This window comes from Oncorhynchus keta, unplaced genomic scaffold, assembly GCF_023373465.1.
Source record: "Oncorhynchus keta strain PuntledgeMale-10-30-2019 unplaced genomic scaffold, Oket_V2 Un_contig_22623_pilon_pilon, whole genome shotgun sequence".
In the NCBI taxonomy this organism is placed as follows: domain Eukaryota; kingdom Metazoa; phylum Chordata; class Actinopteri; order Salmoniformes; family Salmonidae; genus Oncorhynchus; species Oncorhynchus keta.
The window spans coordinates 2,075-25,000 of NW_026282988.1; the positions used below are offsets into that span (position 1 = coordinate 2,075).

The window sequence follows — 22,926 nt, forward strand, 5'->3', positions numbered from 1 at the left end:
CATAATGGTACTGACCAGTAGTAATGTCTGTCCCCTGTAGAGCATAATGGTACTGACCAGTAGTAATGTCTCTCCCCTATAGCATAATGGTACTGACCAGTAGTAATGTCTGTCCCCTATAGAGCATAATGGTACTGACCAGTAGTAATGTCTGTCCCCTGTAGAGCATAATGGTACTGACCAGTAGTAATGTCTGTCCCTGTAGAGCATAATGGTACTGACCAGTAGTAATGTCTGTCCCCTGTAGAGCATAATGGTACTGACCAGTAGTAATGTCTGTCCCCTGTAGACCATAATGGACTGCAGTAGTAATGTCTGTCCCCTATAGCATAATGGTACTGACCAGTAGTAATGTCTGTCCCCTGTAGAGCATAATGGTACTGACCAGTAGTAATGTCTGTCCCTGTAGAGCATAATGGTACTGACCAGTAGTAATGTCTGTCCTGTAGAGCATAATGGTACTGACCAGTAGTAATGTCTGTCCCCTATAGAGCATAATGGTACTGACCAGTAGTAATGTCTGTCCCCTGTAGACCATAAATGGTACTGACCAGTAGTAATGTCTGTCCCCTGTAGAGCATAATGGTACTGACCAGTAGTAATGTCTGTCCCCTGTAGACCATAATGGTACTGACCAGTAGTAATGTCTGTCCCCTGTAATGTCTCTCCCCTATAGAGCATAATGGTACTGACCAGTAGTAATGTCTGTCCCCTGTAGAGCATAATGGTACTGACCAGTAGTAATGTCTGTCCCCTGTAGAGCATAATGGTACTGACCAGTAGTAATGTCTGTCCCCTGTAGAGCATAATGGTACTGACCAGTAGTAATGTCTGTCCCCTGTAGAGCATAATGGTACTGACCAGTAGTAATGTCTGTCCCCTGTAGAGCATAATGGTACTGACCAGTAGTAATGTCTGTCCCCTGTAGACCATAATGGTACTGACCAGTAGTAATGTCTGTCCCCTGTAGAGCATAATGGTACTGACCAGTAGTAATGTCTGTCCCTGTAGAGCATAATGGTACTGACCAGTAGTAATGTCTGTCCCCTGTAGACCATAATGGTACTGACCAGTAGTAATGTCTGTCCCCTGTAGAGCATAATGGTACTGACCAGTAGTAATGTCTGTCCCCTGTAGACCATAATGGTACTGACCAGTAGTAGTAATGTCTGTCCCCTGTAGACCATAATGGTACTGACCAGTAGTAATGTCTGTCCCCTGTAGAGCATAATGGTACTGACCAGTAGTAATGTCTGTCCCCTGTAGAGCATAATGGTACTGACCAGTAGTAATGTCTGTCCCCTGTAGACCATAATGGTACTGACCAGTAGTAATGTCTGTCCCCTGTAGAGCATAATGGTACTGACCAGTAGTAATGTCTGTCCCTGTAGAGCTGTAGAGCATAATGGTACTGACCAGTAGTAATGTCTGTCCCCTGTAGAGCATAATGGTACTGACCAGTAGTAATGTCTGTCCCCTGTAGAGCATAATGGTACTGACCAGTAGTAATGTCTGTCCCCTGTAGAGCATAATGGTACTGACCAGTAGTAATGTCTGTCCCCTGTAGAGCATAATGGTACTGACCAGTAGTAATGTCTGTAGCATAATGTCTGTCCCTGTAGAGCATAATGGTACTGACCAGTAGTAATGTCTGTCCCCTGTAGAGCATAATGGTACTGACCAGTAGTAAAGTAGAGCATAATGGTACTGACCAGTAGTAATGTCTGTCCCCTGTAGAGCATAATGGTACTGACCTGTAGTAATGTCTGTCCCCTGTAGAGCATAATGGTACTGACCAGTAGTAATGTCTGTCCCCTGTAGAGCATAATGGTACTGACCAGTAGTAATGTCTGTCCCTGTAGAGCATAATGGTACTGACCAGTAGTAATGTCTGTCCCCTGTAGAGCATAATGGTACTGACCAGTAGTAATGTCTGTCCCCTGTAGAGCATAATGGTACCAGTGTAACCAGTAGTAATGTCTGTCCCCTGTAGAGCATAATGGTACTGACCAGTAGTAATGTCTGTCCCCTGTAGAGCATAATGGTACTGACCAGTAGTAATGTCTGTCCCCTGTAGAGCATAATGGTACTGACCAGTAGTAATGTCTGTCCCCTGTAGAGCATAATGGTACTGACCAGTAGTAATGTCTGTCCCCTGTAGAGCATAATGGTACCTGACCAGTAGTAATGTCTGTCCCCTGTAGAGCATAATGGTACTGACCAGTAGTAATGTCTGTCCTGTAGAGCATAATGGTACTGACCAGTAGTAAGTAGAGCATAATGGTACTGACCAGTAGTAATGTCTGTCCCCTGTAGAGCATAATGGTACTAGTAACCAGTAGTAATGTCTGTCCCCTGTAGAGCATAATGGTACTGACCAGTAGTAATGTCTGTCCCCTGTAGAGCATAATGGTACTGCATAATGGTACTGACCAGTAGTAATGTCTGTCCCCTGTAGAGCATAATGGTACTGACCAGTAGTAATGTCTGTCCCCTGTAGAGCATAATGGTACTGACCAGTAGTAATGTCTGTCCCCTGTAGAGCATAATGGTACTGACCAGTAGTAATGTCTGTCCCCTGTAGAGCATAATGGTACTGACCAGTAGTAATGTCTGTCCCCTGTAGAGCATAATGGTACTGACCAGTAGTAATGTCTGTCCCCTGTAGAGCATAATGGTACTGACCAGTAGTAATGTCTGTCCCCTGTAGAGCATAATGGTACTGACCAGTAGTAATGTCTGTCCCCTGTAGAGCATAATGGTACTGACCCAGTAGCATAATGTCTGTCTGTCCCCTGTAGAGCATAATGGTACTGACCAGTAGTAATGTCTGTCCCCTGTAGAGCATAATGGTACTGACCAGTAGTAATGTCTGTCCCCTGTAGAGCATAATGGTACTGACCAGTAGTAATGTCTGTCCCCTGTAGAGCATAATGGTACTGACCAGTAGTAATGTCTGTCCCCTGTAGAGCATAATGGTACTGACCAGTAGTAATGTCTGTCCCCTGTAGAGCATAATGGTACTGACCAGTAGTAATGTCTGTCCCCTGTAGAGCATAATGGTACTGACCAGTAGTAATGTCTGTCCCTGTAGGCATAATGGTACTGACCAGTAGTAATGTCTGTCCCCTGTAGAGCATAATGGTACTGACCAGTAGTAATGTCTGTCCCCTGTAGAGCATAATGGTACTGACCAGTAGTAATGTCTGTCCCCTGTAGAGCATAATGGTACTGACCAGTAGTAATGTCTGTCCCCTGTAGCATAATGGTACTGACCAGTAGTAATGTCTGTCCCCTGTAGAGCATAATGGTACTGACCAGTAGTAATGTCTGGTCCCCTGTAGAGCATAATGGTACTGACCAGTAGTAATGTCTGTCCCCTGTAGAGCATAATGGTACTGACCAGTAGTAATGTCTGTCCCCTGTAGAGCATAATGGTACTGACCAGTAGTAATGTCTGTCCCCTGTAGAGCATAATGGTACTGACCAGTAGTAATGTCTGTCCCCTGTAGAGCATAATGGTACTGACCAGTAGTAATGTCTGTCCCCTGTAGAGCATAATGGTACTGACCAGTAGTAATGTCTGTCCCCTGTAGAGCATAATGGTACTGACCAGTAGTAATGTCTGTCCCCTGTAGCATAATGGTGACCTAATGTCTCCCTGTAGAGCATAATGGTACTGACCAGTAGTAATGTCTGTCCCCTGTAGAGCATAATGGTACTGACCAGTAGTAATGTCTGTCCCCTGTAGACCATAATGGTACTGACCAGTAGTAATGTCTGTCCCCTGTAGAGCATAATGGTACTGACCAGTAGTAATGTCTGTCCCCTGTAGAGCATAATGGTACTGACCAGTAGTAATGTCTGTCCCCTGTAGAGCATAATGGTACTGACCAGTAGTAATGTCTGTCCCCTGTAGAGCATAATGGTACTGACCAGTAGTAATGTCTGTCCCCTGTAGAGCATAATGGTACTGACCAGTAGTAATGTCTGTCCCCTGTAGAGCATAATGGTACTGACCAGTAGTAATGTCTGTCCCCTGTAGAGCATAATGGTACTGACCAGTAGTAATGTCTGTCCCCTGTAGAGCATAATGGTACTGACCAGTAGTAATGTCTGTCCCCTGTAGAGCATAATGGTACTGACCAGTAGTAATGTCTGTCCCCTGTAGAGCATAATGGTACTGACCAGTAGTAATGTCTGTCCCCTGTAGAGCATAATGGTACTGACCAGTAGTAATGTCTGTCCCCTGTAGAGCATAATGGTACTGACCAGTAGTAATGTCTGTCCCCTGTAGAGCATAATGGTACTGACCAGTAGTAATGTCTGTCCCCTGTAGAGCATAATGGTACTGACCAGTAGTAATGTCTGTCCCCTGTAGAGCATAATGGTACTGACCAGTAGTAATGTCTGTCCCCTGTAGACCATAATGGTACTGACCAGTAGTAATGTCTGTCCCCTGTAGAGCATAATGGTACTGACCAGTAGTAATGTCTGTCCCCTGTAGAGCATAATGGTACTGACCAGTAGTAATGTCTGTCCCCTGTAGAGCATAATGGTACTGACCAGTAGTAATGTCTGTCCCCTGTAGAGCATAATGGTACTGACCAGTAGTAATGTCTGTCCCCTGTAGAGCATAATGGTACTGACCAGTAGTAATGTCTGTCCCCTGTAGAGCATAATGGTACTGACCAGTAGTAATGTCTGTCCCCTGTAGAGCATAATGGTACTGACCAGTAGTAATGTCTGTCCCCTGTAGAGCATAATGGTACTGACCAGTAGTAATGTCTGTCCCCTGTAGAGCATAATGGTATGTCAGTAGTAATGTCTGTCCCCTGTAGAGCATAATGGTACTGACCAGTAGTAATGTCTGTCCCCTGTAGAGCATAATGGTACTGACCAGTAGTAATGTCTGTCCCCTGTAGAGCATAATGGTACTGACCAGTAGTAATGTCTGTCCCCTGTAGAGCATAATGGTACTGACCAGTAGTAATGTCTGTCCCCTGTAGAGCATAATGGTACTGACCAGTAGTAATGTCTGTCCCCTGTAGAGCATAATGGTACTGACCAGTAGTAATGTCTGTCCCCTGTAGAGCATAATGGTACTGACCAGTAGTAATGTCTGTCCCCTGTAGAGCATAATGGTACTGACCAGTAGTAATGTCTGTCCCCTGTAGAGCATAATGGTACTGACCAGTAGTAATGTCTGTCCCCTGTAGAGCATAATGGTACTGACCAGTAGTAATGTCTGTCCCCTGTAGAGCATAATGGTACTGACCAGTAGTAATGTCTGTCCCCTGTAGAGTACATAATGGTACTGACCAGTAGTAATGTCTGTCCCCCCATAATGGTACTGACCAGTAGATGTCTGTCCCCTGTAGAGCATAATGGTACTGACCAGTAGTAATGTCTGTCCCCTGTAGAGCATAATGGTACTGACCAGTAGTAATGTCTGTCCCCTGTAGAGCATAATGGTACTGACCAGTAGTAATGTCTGTCCCCTGTAGAGCATAATGGTACTGACCAGTAGTAATGTCTGTCCCCTGTAGAGCATAATGGTACTGACCAGTAGTAATGTCTGTCATAATGGTACTGACCAGTAGTAATGTCTGTCCCCTGTAGAGCATAATGGTACTGACCAGTAGTAATGTCTGTCCCCTGTGCATAATGGTACTGACCAGTAGTAATGGTACATAATGACCAGTAGTAATGTCTGTCCCCTGTAGAGCATAATGGTACTGACCAGTAGTAATGTCTGTCCCCTGTAGAGCATAATGGTACTGACCAGTAGTAATGTCTGTCCCCTGTAGAGCATAATGGTACTGACCAGTAGTAATGTCTGTCCCCTGTAGAGCATAATGGTACTGACCAGTAGTAATGTCTGTCCCCTGTAGAGCATAATGGTACTGACCAGTAGTAATGTCTGTCCCTGTAGAGCATAATGGTACTGACCAGTAGTAATGTCTGTCCCCTGTAGAGCATAATGGTACTGACCAGTAGTAATGTCTGTCCCCTGTAGAGCATAATGGTACTGACCAGTAGTAATGTCTGTCCCCTGTAGAGCATAATGGTACTGACCAGTAGTAATGTCTGTGTAGAGCATAATGGTACTGACCAGTAGTAAGTCCCCTGTAGAGCATAAGACCAGTATAATGGTAGCATAATGGTACTGACCAGTAGTAATGTCTGTCCCCTGTAGAGCATAATGGTACTGACCAGTAGTAATGTCATAATGGTCCCCTGTAGAGCATAATGGTACTGACCAGTAGTAATGTCTGTCCCCTGTAGAGCATAATGGTACTGACCAGTAGTAATGTCTGTCCCCTGTAGAGCATAATGGTACTGACCAGTAGTAATGTCTGTCCCCTGCATAATGGTACTGACCAGTAGTAATGTCTGTCCCCTGTAGAAGCATAATGGTACTGACCTAGTAACCAGCATAATGGTACTGACCAGTAGTAATGTCTGTCCCCTGTAGAGCATAATGGTACTGACCAGTAGTAATGTCTGTCCCCTGTAGAGCATAATGGTACTGACCAGTAGTAATGTCTGTCCCCTGTAGAGCATAATGGTACTGACCAGTAGTAATGTCTGTCCCCTGTAGAGCATAATGGTATGACCAGTAGTAACTAGAGCATAATGGTACTGACCAGTAGTAATGTCTGTCCCCTGTAGAGCATAATGGTACTGACCAGTAGTAATGTCTGTCCCCTGTAGAGCATAATGGTACTGACCAGTAGTAATGTCTGTCCCCTGTAGAGCATAATGGTACTGACCAGTAGTAATGTCTGTCCCCTGTAGAGCATAATGGTACTGACCAGTAGTAATGTCTGTCCCCTGTAGAGCATAATGGTACTGACCAGTAGTAATGTCTGTCCCCTGTAGAGCATAATGGTACTGACCAGTAGTAATGTCTGTCCCCTGTAGAGCATAATGGTACTGACCAGTAGTAATGTCTGTCCCCTGTAGAGCATAATGGTACTGACCAGTAGTAATGTCTGTCCCCTGTAGAGCATAATGGTACTGACCAGTAGTAATGTCTGTCCCCTGTAGAGCATAATGGTACTGACCAGTAGTAATGTCTGTCCCCTGTAGAGCATAATGGTACTGACCAGTAGTAATGTCTGTCCCCTGTAGAGCATAATGGTACTGACCAGTAGTAATGTCTGTCCCCTGTAGAGCATAATGGTACTGACCAGTAGTAATGTCTGTCCCCTGTAGAGCATAATGGTACTGACCAGTAGTAATGTCTGTCCCCTGTAGAGCATAATGGTACTGACCAGTAGTAATGTCTGTCCCCTGTAGAGCATAATGGTACTGACCAGTAGTAATGTCTGTCCCCTGTAGAGCATAATGGTACTGACCAGTAGTAATGTCTGTCCCCTGTAGAGCATAATGGTACTGACCAGTAGTAATGTCCCCTGTCCTGACCAGTAGTAGAGCATAATGGTACTGACCAGTAGTAATGTCTGTCCCCTGTAGAGCATAATGGTACTGACCAGTAGTAATGTCTGTCCCCTGTAGAGCATAATGGTACTGACCAGTAGTAATGTCTGTCCCCTGTAGAGCATAATGGTACTGACCAGTAGTAATGTCTGTCCCCTGTAGAGCATAATGGTACTGACCAGTAGTAATGTCTGTCCCCTGTAGAGCATAATGGTACTGACCAGTAGTAATGTCTGTCCCCTGTAGAGCATAATGGTACTGACCAGTAGTAATGTCTGTCCCCTGTAGAGCATAATGGTACTGACCAGTAGTAATGTCTGTCCCCTGTAGAGCATAATGGTACTGACCAGTAGTAATGTCTGTCCCCTGTAGAGCATAATGGTACTGACCAGTAGTAATGTCTGTCCCCTGTAGAGCATAATGGTACTGACCAGTAGTAATGTCTGTCCCCTGTAGAGCATAATGGTACCAGTGACCAGTAAGTAATGTCTGTCCCCTGTAGAGCATAATGGTACTGACCAGTAGTAATGTCTGTCCCCTGTAGAGCATAATGGTACTGACCAGTAGTAATGTCTGTCCCCTGTAGAGCATAATGTAGTAATGTCTGTCCCTGTAGAGCATAATGTACTGACCAGTAGTAATGTCTGTCCCCTGTAGACCATAATGGTACTGACCAGTAGTAATGTCTGTCCCCTGTAGACCATAATAGTAATGTACATAATGGTGACCAGTAGTAATGTCTGTCCCCTGTAGAGCATAATGGTACTGACCAGTAGTAATGTCTGTCCCCTGTAGAGCATAATGGTACTGACCAGTAGTAATGTCTGTCCCCTGTAGAGCATAATGGTACTGACCAGTAGTAATGTCTGTCCCCTGTAGAGCATAATGGTACTGACCAGTAGTAATGTCTGTCCTCTGTAGAGCATAATGGTACTGACCAGTAGTAATGTCTGTCCCCTGTAGACCATAATGGTACTGACCAGTAGTAATGTCTGTCCCCTGTAGAGCATAATGGTACTGACCAGTAGTAATGTCTGTCCCCTGTAGAGCATAATGGTACTGACCAGTAGTAATGTCTGTCCCCTGTAGAGCATAATGGTACTGACCAGTAGTAATGTCTGTCCCCTGTAATGGAGACCATAATGCATAATGGTACTGACCAGTAGTAATGTCTGTCCCCTGTAGAGCATAATGGTACTGACCAGTAGTAATGTCTGTCCCCTGTAGAGCATAATGGTACTGACCAGTAGTAATGTCTGTCCCCTGTAGATCATAATGGTACTGACCAGTAGTAATGTCTGTCCCCTGTAGAGCATAATGGTACTGACCAGTAGTAATGTCTGTCCCCTGTAGAGCATAATGGTACTGACCAGTAGTAATGTCTGTCCCCTGTAGAGCATAATGGTACTGACCAGTAGTAATGTCTGTCCCCTGTAGAGCATAATGGTACTGACCAGTAGTAATGTCTGTCCCCTGTAGAGCATAATGGTACTGACCAGTAGTAATGTCTGTCCCCTGTAGAGCATAATGGTACTGACCAGTAGTAATGTCTGTCCCCTGTAGAGCATAATGGTACTGACCAGTAGTAATGTCTGTCCCCTGTAGAGCATAATGGTACTGACCAGTAGTAATGTCTGTCCCCTGTAGAGCATAATGGTACTGACCAGTAGTAATGTCTGTCCCCTATAGACCATAATGGTACTGACCAGTAGATGTCTGTCCCCTGTAGACCATAATGGTACTGACCAGTAGTAATGTCTGTCCCCTGTAGACCATAATGGTACTGACCAATAGTAATGTCTGTCCTCTGTAGACCATAATGGTACTGACCAGTAGTAATGTCTCTCCCCTATAGACCATAATGGTATGGACCAGTAGTAATGTCTCTGTCCCCTGTAGACCATAATGGTATTGACCAGTAGTAATGTCTGTCCCCTGTAGACCATAATGGTACTGACCAATAGTAATGTCTCTCCCCTATAGACCATAATGGTACTGACCAGTAGTAATGTCTGTCCCCTATAGACCATAATGGTACTGACCAGTAGTAATGTCTGTCCCCTATAGACCATAATGGTACGGACCAGTAGTAATGTCTGTCCCCTGTAGACCATAATGGTACTGACCAGTAGTAATGTCTGTCCCCTATAGACCATAATGGTACTGACCAGTAGTAATGTCTGTCCCCTGTAGAGCATAATGGTACTGACCAGTAGTAATGTCTGTCCCCTGTAGAGCATAATGGTACTGACCAGTAGTAATGTCTGTCCCCTATAGACCATAATGGTACTGACCAGTAGTAATGTCTGTCCCCTATAGACCATAATGGTACGGACCAGTAGTAATAACAACAGTACAATCATTAATATTATCTTATATAAAGCAGAGCAGAATAATAACAGGTTGAAATATCAGGAGGAATCGTTTTTGTTTAGGAGCTTTTTGGCACCTGTTTTTAAAGAGAAAAAAAATCTTGAAATCTTGATCCAAGTTGGCCGAACGCTTTTAGTCTTTAAGTCTCTAAATGGCCCCTCTTTCTCCCCTCAGAACTGACACGTTCTCATGTGTAGACAAATAGTAATGTGGACAGCAATGGACTGTTCCAATGACTGGAGAGTGTTAGTGGATACACTGTTGTAACGTGTCGTAGACCTTACAAAGGTCCTAAATGATACTCTATTCCCTATGTAGTCCACTACTTTTGGCTCTAAATTATAGATTTTTTTTCTTCCAATTTAAATTGAACCTTTACAGGAATACAGATGTGTAGGATCTTAATTTGAGCCAGTTTGCTACAGCAGGAAAATAATCCTGCAGCAATAGGACATGTGAATTATTACGTGGATTATAATTGCCTTTTTTTGTAGGGGTTGATATCTTTCGGGAAAAGTCGGAAACAAGTATTCAGAAGCCTTTTAAAACCTCAAATCAACCATAAGATTAAAAGGACAGGTCTGCAATAGGATGATCAAATTAAGATCCTACACCTGTAGGGAATAGGGCGTGTTTTGAGATTTGCTTCATCGTAGTAACAATATAATGATCATTATCAGTCTGTCAACATTCGTGCTGCAACACAAAGACATTCAAACAGCTTAGCGATGACTTTACAGCGACAAAATGTAACCAACGCAAATGGCGCAAATGGCGACCACTGTGCTTGATCAAGTTGTGATCTCGTGGGAATGCACGTGTGTGTGTGTGCGTGTGTGTGTTCTCTTGGCACTCTACTCGCTCAGAAAGAGACAGAGGCGGTGTGTGAATATAACGGCACGAAAAGTAACCAAAGTCAGGTGAAGCCTCAGTCAGGAAGGGAAGTGAAGGCTCAGTCAGGAAGTGAAGGCTCAGTCAGGAAGGGAAGTGAAGGCTCAGTCAGGAAGGGAAGGGAAGGCTCAGTCAGGAAGGGAAGTGAAGTCAGGAAGGGAAGTGAAGGCTCAGTCAGGAAGGGAAGGGAAGGCTCAGTCAGGAAGGGAAGGCTCAGTCAGGAAGGGAAGTGAAGGCTCAGTCAGGAAGGGAAGTGAAGGCTCAGTCAGGAAGTGAAGGCTCAGTCAGGAAGGGAAGGCTCAGTCAGGAAGTGAAGGCTCAGTCAGGAAGTGAAGGCTCAGTCAGGAAGGGAAGGCTCAGTCAGGAAGGGAAGGCTCAGTCAGGAAGTGAAGGCTCAGTCAGGAAGGGAAGGCTCAGTCAGGAAGGGAAGGCTCAGTCAGGAAGGGAAGGCTCAGTCAGGAAGTGAAGGCTCAGTCAGGAATGGAAGTGAAGGCTCAGTCAGGAAGGGAAGTGAAGGCTCAGTCAGGAAGGAAAGGCTCAGTCAGGAAGGGAAGGCTCAGTCAGGAAGTGAAGGCTCAGTCGGGAAGGGAAGTGAAGGCTCAGTCAGGAAGGGAAGGCTCAGTCAGGAAGTGAAGGCTCAGTCAGGAAGTGAAGGCTCAGTCAGGAAGGGAAGGCTCAGTCAGGAAGGGAAGTGAAGGCTCAGTCAGGAAGGGAAGGCTCAGTCAGGAAGGGAAGTGAAGGGAAGGCTCAGTCAGGAAGTGAAGGCTCAGTCAGGAAGGGAAGTGAAGGCTCAGTCAGGAAGGGAAGGCTCAGTCAGGAAGGGAAGGCTCAGTCAGGAAGTGAAGGCTCAGTCAGGAAGGGAAGGCTCAGTCAGGAAGGGAAGGCTCAGTCAGGAAGGGAAGGCTCAGTCAGGAAGGGAAGGCTCAGTCAGGAATGGAAGTGAAGGCTCAGTCAGGAAGGGAAGTGAAGGCTCAGTCAGGAAGGAAAGGCTCAGTCAGGAAGGGAAGGCTCAGTCGGGAAAGGAAGTGAAGGATCAGTCAGGAAAGGAAGTGAAGGCTCAGTCAGGAAGGGAAGGCTCAGTCAGGAAGGGAAGTGAAGGCTCAGTCAGGAAGTGAAGGCTCAGTCAGGAAGGGAAGGCTCAGTCAGGAAGGGAAGAAGGGAAGTGAAGGCTCAGTCAGGAAGGGAAGGCTCAGTCAGGAAGGGAAGTGAAGGGAAGGCTCAGTCAGGAAGTGAAGGCTCAGTCAGGAAGGGAAGTGAAGGCTCAGTCAGGAAGGGAAGTGAAGGCTCAGTCAGGAAGGGAAGTGAAGACTCAGTCAGGAAGGGAAGGCTCAGTCAGGAAGGGAAGTGAAGGCTCAGTCAGGAAGGGAAGTGAAGGCTCAGTGTGTGTGCGAGAGCCAAGGGCCACACAATCAAAACCAGGTCATCTGTTTGTGGCCTAAATTCATTCTGGAAGGTTCTTTTCATCTCGTAGAATTTAGTCTCCCTCCGACCTCTGACCTCCATAGAACCACGAGAGTATCCAGTGATCCATATAGATTACGGCCTGGGGGGAGGTTGGAGAGAGGAGGGGGGGCGACGCTGCTTTTAACTCAAGGCCCAGTCCCTCGCCTCAAACCCTGGCTGGATGCAGACAGAGTTGAAAGGCAGAAGTGACAGAAAAAGAGAAAAAATATATATATATATTATTTTTGTTCCAAGGCAGTCGGGTTGAGATCGGAGTGAGATCAACTACAAACAGTACCCTATTACCTACGTAGTACACTACTTCCCTACACTATGAGGTACAGTGTATATACACATAGGGCTGTCCCATAAACACTGTGCACTACATAGGGAATAGGGTGGGATGTGAGAGCAGTGAGGCTGGTGAGGGGAGGAGCTGTGGAGGCTGCTGAGGGAGAGGAGCTGTGGAGGCTGCTGAGGGGGAGGAGTAGTGGAGGCTGCTGAGGGAGAGGAGCTGTGGAGGCTGCTGAGGGAGAGGCGCTGTGGAGGTTGCTGAGGGGGAGGAGCAGTGAGGCTGGTGAGGGGAGGAGCAGTGGAGGCTGCTGAGGGAGAGGAGCTGTGGAGACTGCTGAGGGAGAGGAGCTGTGGAGGCTGCTGAGGAGGAGGAGCTGTGGAGGCTGCTGAGGAGGAGGAGCTGTTGAGCCTGCTGAGGGAGAGGAGCTGTGGAGGCTGCTGAGGGAGAGGAGCTGTGGAGGCTGCTGAGGGAGAGGAGCTGTGGAGGCTGCTGAGGGGAGGAGCTGTGGAGGCTGCTGAGGAGGAGGAGCATTGGAGGCTGCTGAGGAGGAGGAGCATTGGAGGCTGCTGAGGGGAGGAGCATTGGAGGCTGCTGAGGGGGGAGGAGCAGTGGAGGCTGCTGAGGGGAGGAGCAGTGGAGGCTGCTGAGGGGGAGGAGCTGTGGAGGCTGCTGAGGGGAGGAGCTGTGGAGGCTGCTGAGGGGAGGAGCTGTGGAGGCTGCTGAGGGGGAGCAGTGGAGGCTGCTGAGGGAGAGGAGCTGTGGAGGCTGCTGAGGGGGAGGAGCTGTGGAGGCTGCTGAGGGGAGGAGCTGTGGAGGCTGCTGAGGGAGAGGAGCTGTGGAGGCTGCTGAGGGGGAGGAGCTGTGGAGGCTGCTGAGGGAGAGGAGCTGTGGAGGCTGCTGAGGGAGAGGAGCTGTGGAGGCTGCTGAGGGGAGGAGCTGTGGAGGCTGCTGAGGGGGAGGAGCTGTGGAGGCTGCTGAGGGGGAGGAGCTGTGGAGGCTGCTGAGGGGAGGAGCTGTGGAGGCTGGTGAGGGGAGGAGCTGTGGAGGCTGCTGAGGGGGAGGAGCTGTGGAGCCTGCTGAGGGGGAGGAGCTGTGGAGGCTGCTGAGGGGGAGGAGCAGTGGAGGCTGCTGAGGGGGAGGAGCTGTGGAGGCTGCTGAGGGGGAGGAGCTGTGGAGGCTGCTGAGGGGGAGGAGCTGTGGAGGCTGGTGAGGAGGAGGAGCTAGTGGAGGCTGCTGAGGGGAGGAGCAGTGGAGGCTGCTGAGGAGGAGGAGCTGTGGAGCCTGCTGAGGGGAGGAGCTGTGGAGGCTGCTGAGGGGGAGGAGCTGTGGAGGCTGCTGAGGGGGAGGAGCTGTGGAGGCTGCTGAGGGGGAGGAGCTGTAGAGGCTGCTGAGGGGGAGGAGCTGTGGAGGCTGCTGAGGGGGAGGAGCAGTGAGGCTGCTGAGGGGGAGGAGCTGTGGAGGCTGCTGAGGGGGAGGAGCAGTGAGGCTGCTGAGGAGGAGGAGCTGTAGAGGCTGCTGAGGGGGAGGACAGATCATAATAACGTCCGGATGGAAGCAAATGGAAAGGCACCTAACACCTGGAGAACAATGTCTCTGATCTATTTGATACCATTCCTCTGTTTCCACTCATCTCACCAATTAATGTGCCAGCAACCTCCTGTGGTAAAGGAGGCTATAGCAGGTCAGAGAGGAGGATCAGACATCCTCCATTTTGTTTTGCTGTGCTGGGTCGTTGGCTGATTAATAAGAGGACAGGGTCCAGTGTGACGGACGATAGATGGCCTGTAGAGGTGACTGTGAAGCCAAACACACAGCGGGTGTCTGTCCACGGTTTTTAGAAGGACTGGTTCATGATAACACTCAGACGTGTGGATTCTCAGTGTCCATGTTTATTCATATAGCATGCTGAGAATAGAATGTTCCCTCTACTTCTGTCCTTCAGTTGAAGTGGAATAGAATGTTCCCTCTACTTCTGTCCTTCAGTTGAAGTGGAATAGAATGTTCCCTCTACTTCTGTCCTTCAGTTGAAGTGGAATAGAATGTTCCCTCTACTTCTGTCCTTCAGTTGAAGGTGAATAGAATGTGCCCTCTACTCCTCTTTCAGTTGAAGGGGAATAGAATGTTCCCTCTACTTCTGTCCTTCAGTTGAAGTGGAATAGAATGCTCCCTCTACTTCTGTCCTTCAGTTGAAGGGGAATAGAATGTTCCCTCTACTTCTGTCCTTCAGTTGAAGGGGAATAGAATGTTCCCTCTACTTCTGTCCTTCAGTTGAAGTGGAATAGAATGTTCCCTCTACTTCTGTCCTTCAGTTGAAGGTGAATAGAATGTGCCCTCTACTCCTCTTTCAGTTGAAGGGGAATAGAATGTTCCCTCTACTTCTGTCCTTCAGTTGAAGTGGAATAGAATGTTCCCTCTACTTCTGTCCTTCAGTTGAAGTGGAATAGAATGTTCCCTCTACTTCTGTCCTTCTTCTTCTGTCCTTCAGTTGAAGTGGAATAGAATGTTCCCTCTACTTCTGTCCTTCAGTTGAAGGTGAATAGAATGTGCCCTCTACTCCTCTTTCAGTTGAAGGTGAATAGAATGTTCCCTCTACTTCTGTCCTTCAGTTGAAGTGGAATAGAATGCTCCCTCTACTTCTGTCCTTCAGTTGAAGGGGAATAGAATGTTCCCTCTACTTCTGTCCTTCAGTTGAAGGAGAATAGAATGTTCCCTCTACTTCTGTCCTTCAGTTGAAGGAGAATAGAATGTTCCCTCTACTGATCTTTCAGTTGACGGAGAATAGAATGTTCCCTCTACTTCTGTCCTTCAGTTGAAGGGGAATAGAATGTTCCCTCTACCTCTGTCCTTCAGTTGAAGGGGAACAGATTGTTCCCTCTACTTCTGGGCTTCAGTTGAAGGAGAATATAATTTTCCCTCTACTCCTCTTTCAGTTGAAGGAGAATATAATGTTCCCTCTACTCCTCTTTCAGTTGAAGGAGAATAGAATGTTCCCTCTACTCCTCTTTCAGTTGAAGGAGAATAGAATGTTCCCTCTACTCCTCTTTCAGTTGAAGAGGAATAGAATGTTCCCTCTACTTCTGTCCTTCAGTTGAAGGTGAATAGAATGTTCCCTCTACTTCTGTCCTCCAGTTGAAGGGGAATAGAATGTTCCCTCTACTCCTCCTTCAGTTGAAGGGGAATAGAATGTTCCTCTACTTCTGTCCTTCAGTTGAAGGAGAATAGAATGTTCCCTCTTCTTCTGTCCTTCAGTTGAAGGAGAATGGAATGTTCCCTCTACTGATCTTTCAGCTGACGGAGAATAGAATGTTCCCTCTACTTCTGTCCTTCAGTTGAAGGAGAATAGAACGTTCCCTTTACTCCTCTTTCAGTTGAAGGAGAATAGAATGTTCCCTCTACTTCTGTCCTTCAGTTGAAGGAGAATAGAACGTTCCCTCTACTTCTGTCCTTCAGTTGAAGGAGAATAGAATGTTCCCTCTACTCCTCTTTCAGTTGAAGGGGAATAGAATGTTCCCTCTACTCCTATTTCAGTTGAAGGGGAATAGAATGTTCCCTCTACTCCTCTTTCAGTTGAAGGGGAATAGAATGTTCCCTCTACTCCTCTTTCAGTTGAAGGGGAATAGAATGTTCCCTCTACTCCTCTTTCAGTTGAAGGAGAATAGAATGTTCCCTCTACTCTTTCAGTTGAAGGGGAATAGAATGTTCCCTCTACTCCTCTTTCAGTTGAAGGGGAATAGAATGTTCCCTCTACTCCTCTTTCAGTTGAAGGAGAATAGAATGTTCCCTCTACTCCTCTTTCAGTTGAAGGGGAATATAATGTTCCCTCTACTCCTCTTTCAGTTGAAGGGGAATAGAATGTTCCCTCTACTCCTCTTTCAGTTGAAGGGGAATAGAATGTTCCCTCTACTTCTGTCCTTCAGTTGAAGGGGAATAGAATGTTCCCTCTACTCCTCTTTTAGTTGAAGTGGAATAGAATGTTCCCTCTACTCCTCTTTCAGTTGAAGGAGAATAGAATGTTCCCTCTACTCCTCTTTCAGTTGAAGGGGAATAGAATGTTCCCTCTACTTCTGTCCTTCAGTTGAAGGTGAATAGAATGTTCCGTCTACTTCTGTCCTTCAGTTGAAGGGGAATAGAATGTTCCCTCTACTCCTCTTTCAGTTGAAGGAGAATAGAATGTTCCCTCTACTTCTGTTCTTCAGTTGAAGGAGAATAGAATGTTCCCTCTACTTCCTCCTTCAGTTGAAGGTGAATAGAATGTTCCGTCTACTTCTGTCCTTCAGTTGAAGGAGAATAGAATGTTCTGTCCTCTAATGTTCCTCTTTCAGTTGAAGGTGAATAGAATGTTCAGTCTACTTCTGTCCTTCAGTTGAAGGTGAATAGAATGTTCCCTCTACTCCTCTTTCAGTTGAAGGTGAATAGAATGTTCCGTCTACTTCTGTCCTTCAGTTGAAGGTGAATAGAATGTTCCCTCTACTCCTCTTTCAGTTGAAGGAGAATAGAATGTTCCCTCTACTTCTGTCCTTCAGTTGAAGGACAATAGAATGTTCCCTCTACTCCTCTTTCAGTTGAAGGAGAATAGAATGTTCCCTCTACTTCTGTCCTTCAGTTGAAGGGGAATAGAATGTTCCCTCTACTTCTGTCCTTCAGTTGAAGGGGAATAGAATGTTCCCTCTACTCCTCTTTCAGTTGAAGGAGAATAGAATGTTCCCTCTACTTCTGTCTTTCAGTTGAAGGACAATAGAATGTTCCCTCTACTTCTGTCCTTCAGTTGAAGGGGAATAGAATGTTCCCTCTACTCCTCTTTTAGTTGAAGTGGAATAGAATGTTCCCTCTACTCCTCTTTCAGTTGAAGGAGAATAGAATGTTCCCTCTACTCCTCTTTCAGTTGAAGGGGAATAGAATGTTCCCTCTACTTCTGTCCTTCAGTTGAAGGTGAATAGAATGTTCCGTCTACTTCTGTCCTTCAGTTGAAGGAGAATGGAACTCTCCTTCTCCCTTTGTTCCATGGAAGACAAAATAAAAAGCAGATTCTCTGTTGTGTCTCCAGCATCCTGTCTGTCTTGCCCTCCACTCCTCTGACTTAAGAGAGCAGATCCTAAACGCAACCGTTCTTCTAGGCTTTGTCCCAGAATGCACCCTGTTCCCTTTACAGTGGCTAGCTAGCCTCTTCGCTCCAGGAGACCTGTAACTTTACACACTAATCTCCCGTACGCCGAAAAACAGATTTACCAGCCCTCTCGTTGACCTAAATAATGTGTGAAAAAGATACATTTACTTCCAACTTTTCCTGAGTTGACCGAGTTCACACCATATCTCCCTAAAAAGTGGTGTTCTGCCATCTGGGATCAGGCGGTAATCTATACTGAACAACAATATGAACGCAACATACAAAGCTTCCAACGATTTGACTGAGTTACAGTTCATATGAGGAAACCAGTCAATTGAATCAAATTCATCAGGCCCTAATCTATGGATTTGACATGACTGGGAATAGACATATACATCTGTTGGTCACAGATATCCTTTAATAAAAGGGAGAGGCGTGGATCAGAAAACCAGTCAGTATCTGGTGTGACCATGTACCTCATGGAGCGCTACACATCTCCTTCACATCTCCTTCACATGGAGTTAATCAGGCTGTTGATTGTGGCCTGTGGAATGTTGTCCCACTCCTCTTCCATGGCTGTGTGAAGTTGCTGGATATTGGCTGGAACTGGAACACGCTGTCGTACACGTCAATCCAGAGCATCCCAAACATGCTCAATGGGTGACATGTCTGGTGAGTATGCAGACCATGGAAGAACTGGGACATTTTCAGCTTCCAGGAATCGTGTACAGATCCTTGTGACATGGGGCCGTGCATTATCATGCTGAAACATGAGGTGATGGTGGTGGATGAATGGCAACGACAACGGGCCTCAGGATCTCGTCACTGTATCTCTGTGCATTCAAATTGCCAAAGATTAAATCCAATTGTGTTCGTTGTCCGTAGCTTATGCCTGCCCATACCCCCACCGCCACCATGTTGCACTATGTTCACAATGTTGACATCAGCAAACCGCTCGCCCACACGACGCCATACACTCTGTGTACCATCTGCCTGGTACAGTTGAAACCTGGGATTCATCGGTGAAGAGCACACTTCTCCAGCGAGGCCAGTGGCCATCGAAGGTGAGCTTTTGCCCTCTGAAGTCGGTGACGACGCCGAACTGCAGTCGGATCAAGACCCTGGTGAGGAAGACGAGCAGATGAGCTTCCCTGAGAGTTTGTTCAGAAATTCTTTGGTTGTGCAAACCCACAGTTTCATCAGTTGTCTTGGAGGCAAGCCGCAGGTGAAGAAGTCGGATGTGGAGGTCCTGGGTTGGCATGGTTACACGTGGTCTACGGTTGTGAGGCCGGTTGAAAGTACTGCCAAATTCTCTAAAATGACATTGGAGGCGACTTATGGTAGAAAAAGCAACATTAGATTCCTTGGCAACAGCTCTGGACATTCCTGCAGTCAGCATGACAATTGATGGCTCCCTCAAAACTTGAGTCGTGGCATTGTCTTGTGTGACAAAACGGCACATTTTAGAGTGGCCTTTTATTGAACCCAGCACAAGGTCCACCTGTGTAATGATTATGCTGTTTAATCAGCTTCTTGATATGCCACACCTGTCAGGTGGATGGATTATCTTGGCAAAGGAGAAATGCTCACTAACAGGGATGTAAACACATTTGTACACAACATCTGAGAGAAATCAGCTTTTTTTATACATATGGAACATTTCTGGGATCTTTTATTTCAGCTCGTGAGACATGGGACCAACACTCTCCATGTTGCGTTTATATTTTTGTTCAGAGTAGCGTTAGAAATGATGACATGTCAATTGTTTATTTTGACCATAGCTCACACACTGTACAGCCCAAAACGACTGGTAGAGGTATCATCCCGGATTCTAGATTTGCCTTCAGTGACGGAAAAAGTTGATTGGAAATAGGTCAACCAGAGGTCTGTTTAAATGTGTTTTTCGGGGTACTGGGATGTCACCATCAGCAATGAGAGATCTATGTGCAGTATAGGGGTACTGGGATGTCACCATCAGCAATGAGAGATCTATGTGCAGTATAGGGGTACTGGGATGTCACCATCAGCAATGAGAGATCTATGTGCAGTATAGGGGTACTGGGATGTCTCCATCAGCAATGAGAGATCTATGTGCAGTATAGGGGTACTGGGATGTCTCCATCAGCAATGAGAGATCTATGTGCAGTATAGGGGTACTGGGATGTCACCATCAGCAATGAGAGATCTATGTGCAGTATAGGGGTACTGGGATGTCACCATCAGCAATGAGAGATCTATGTGCAGTATAGGGGTACTGGGATGTCTCCATCAGCAACAAGAGATCTATGGGATGTACTGGGATGTCTCCATCAGCAATGAGAGATCTATGCAGTATAGGGTACTGGGATGTCACCATGCAGAGATCTATGTGCAGTATAGGGGTACTGGGATGTCACCATCAGCAATGAGATCTATGTGTACTAGGAGTCCATCAGGGGTACTGGGATGTCTCCATCAGCAATGAGAGATCTATGTGCAGTATAGGGGTACTGGGATGTCACCATCAGCAACAAGAGATCTATGTGCAGTATAGGGGTACTGGGATGTCACCATCAGCAATGAGAGATCTATGTGCAGTATAGGGGTACTAGGATGTCACCATCAGCAACAAGAGATCTATGTGCAGTATAGGGGTACTGGGATGTCACCATCAGCAATGAGAGATCTATGTGCAGTATAGGGGTACTGGGATGTCACCATCAGCAACAAGAGATCTATGTGCAGTATAGGGGTACTGGGATGTCACCATCAGCAATGAGAGATCTATGTGCAGTATAGGGGTACTGGGATGTCACCATCAGCAATGAGAGATCTATGTGCAGTATAGGGGTACTGGGATGTCACCATCAGCAACAAGAGATCTATGTGCAGTATAGGGGTACTGGGATGTCTCCATCAGCAACAAGAGATCTATGTGCAGTATAGGGGTACTGGGATGTCACCATCAGCAATGAGAGATCTATGTGCAGTATAGGGGTACTGGGATGTCTCCATCAGCAATGAGAGATCTATGTGCAGTATAGGGGTACTGGATGTCACCATCAGCAACAAGAGATCTATGTGCAGTATAGGGGTACTGGGATGTCTCCATCAGCAATGAGAGATCTATGTGCAGTATAGGGGTACTGGGATGTCACCATCAGCAATGAGAGATCTATGTGCAGTATAGGGGTACTGGGATGTCACCATCAGCAATGAGAGATCTATGTGCAGTATAGGGGTACTGGGATGTCTCCATCAGCAACAAGAGATCTATGTGCAGTATAGGGGTACTGGGATGTCTCCATCAGCAATGAGAGATCTATGTGCAGTATAGGGGTACTGGGATGTCTCTCCCAGAGAGAAGAGCACTAACTAGGGAATAGGGTGCATCCATCCTTCTATAGAGCCCCCCACAGTATCCTACAGCATCCTACGGTATCCTACAGTATCCTACGGCATCCTACGGTATCCTACAGTATCCTACGGCATCCTACAGCTTCCTACAGCATCCTACGGTATCCTACAGTATCCTACAGTATCCTACGGTATCCTACGGTATCCTACAGTATCCTACGGTATCCTACAGTATCCTACAGTATCCTACAGTATCCTACGGTATCCTACAGTATCCTACAGTATCCTACGGTATCCTACGGTATCCTAGCATAGGATACCCCGCCCCCTCTGTCTTTCTCGCTCTCACTCAGCCTCGTCTCTCTCTCTCTCTCTCTCTCTCTCTCTCTCTCTGTCTCTCTGTCTTTCTCTCTCTCTCTCTCACTCAGCCTCGCCTCTCGTCTTACTCTCTCTCTCACTTCAAGCCTCTCTCCATCCCTTTCTTTCTCCCTCCCTCTCCCCCTCTTCCTACATCCCTCTCTCTCCACCTCCCCCCCCTCTCTCTCATACCAATATCTTCCCTTTCTCTCAGTTGATTTACATCTCTTTCTTGTCCTGTACTACAATATCCCCTCCTTTCCACTGTCTCTCAGACAACCATTGTTTTCTGTCAGTCTACTATTGTGTCCATCACATCATCTCCACCATGGCAGCTCTCCTCTCCGTGTACGATCAGCACCGGGAAGAAAACGCATCGTGGTAAGACGGAGGTCTATCCCTCACCCCCTCATCCACCTCTCCTCCGCCCTCCTGCTCTTCTTCCTCATCCCTCTCTCCCTCCTCCTCCCCTCTCTCTCCTTCCAACACTCCTCTACTTTCCTCATCATCCTGACCCTGCCGGGACCCTAACCCCAGAAAGCCTCCCCTCCTCCTCCGTCTTCCCCCCCCGTCCTCCTCCTAGTCCTCCCCCCCCACACTACGAGAGTGAAATAGACTTGCTGGTCTCGGCCGTGTCCCCAGAGAAAACCCACTACGACTCAACACTAACCTACCACCTCCCCCTCCCCCACCCGGACCCACACCCCCTACGCCATTCGCCCTCATCCCAACCACAGTGCCGTTCAGCAGGGCTGGATTCCCCGTCGGGGCCCTTAGCCTGGATGGCAGGCTGGAGCTTGACGTGGTACTCCGACACCGGGGGCAGCTCTGGAGGAGGTAAGCCGTGGAGAAGGCCACTGGGCGGGTCATGCTGGCTGGAAAGCCCCCCTGGATGGAGCCCGGCGCTCCAGGTGTTGAGGTGGTGGTGTTAGTTCCTCCTGTTCCACCGACTCCTCCATTACTCTCTCTCTCCATGTCCATGAGAAGAGCTTCGGAATACGAAGGAACCATTTGTTGATTACAGTGAATATGCCACTCTAGCTCCGTCATGTCCACGGTGTTCACCCGCGATATCGCTCTGTAGCTCGACCCGCCGTTGGCGCTCCTCTCTCCTCCCGTCGTCCCTCCGTTCTCCGTCACTCCGTCCTCACGGAGCGTCTCCTCTCCGAACAGTTTCTCCACGTGGTAGTGTACGTGGGCCGTGCAGTACTCCGACACGACCCGGATGGGCCAGGAGAAGAGGAACGCTGAGGCCAGCCAGAAGACCCGGTGTCGGGAATACCACGGTTGCCGGGTCGGGTCCGGGAACGCCAGGATATGCTCCTTGAAATCCATGTTCTTTAGATGCATCCCTTCCCGGGCTTCCATGTAGTCGTCCAGACCCTCGTTGTCTCCGAAGAAGCGTGCTCGCTGGGTGAGGTATGCAGCCTCCGCACGGGCGCTGGCAAAACTGAAACAGAGGAACAATTGATTCATTGATTGATTAATTCACTGATTGGATTTATATAGCGTTTATACAGTGGCTCAAAGCAGGCTAGGTGGTGAGAACTTCACAAATTTTTTTTTTTTTTTTAAATTTTCAACAATAATATTTTTAACTGAACATCTAGAATTCCAAATGTGTGTATGTGGTGTGTGTATGGTGTGTGTGTGGTGTGTGTGTGTGTATGGTGTGTGTGTG

General features: G+C 47.2%; 1 protein-coding gene across 1 annotated transcript in view; it reads right to left on the bottom strand.

Annotated features, from left to right (window-relative positions):
* Window positions 1-21,824: 21,824 nt before the first annotated feature.
* Window positions 21,825-22,926, bottom strand: part of LOC118379633 (transmembrane protein 151B-like) — a 12,637-nt gene continuing 11,535 nt past the window's right edge. The window contains exon 5 of the mRNA XM_052505175.1: window positions 21,825-22,695. Within this exon, the coding sequence (XP_052361135.1) occupies window positions 21,825-22,695 (871 nt within the window). The remainder of the gene's footprint in view (window positions 22,696-22,926) is intronic.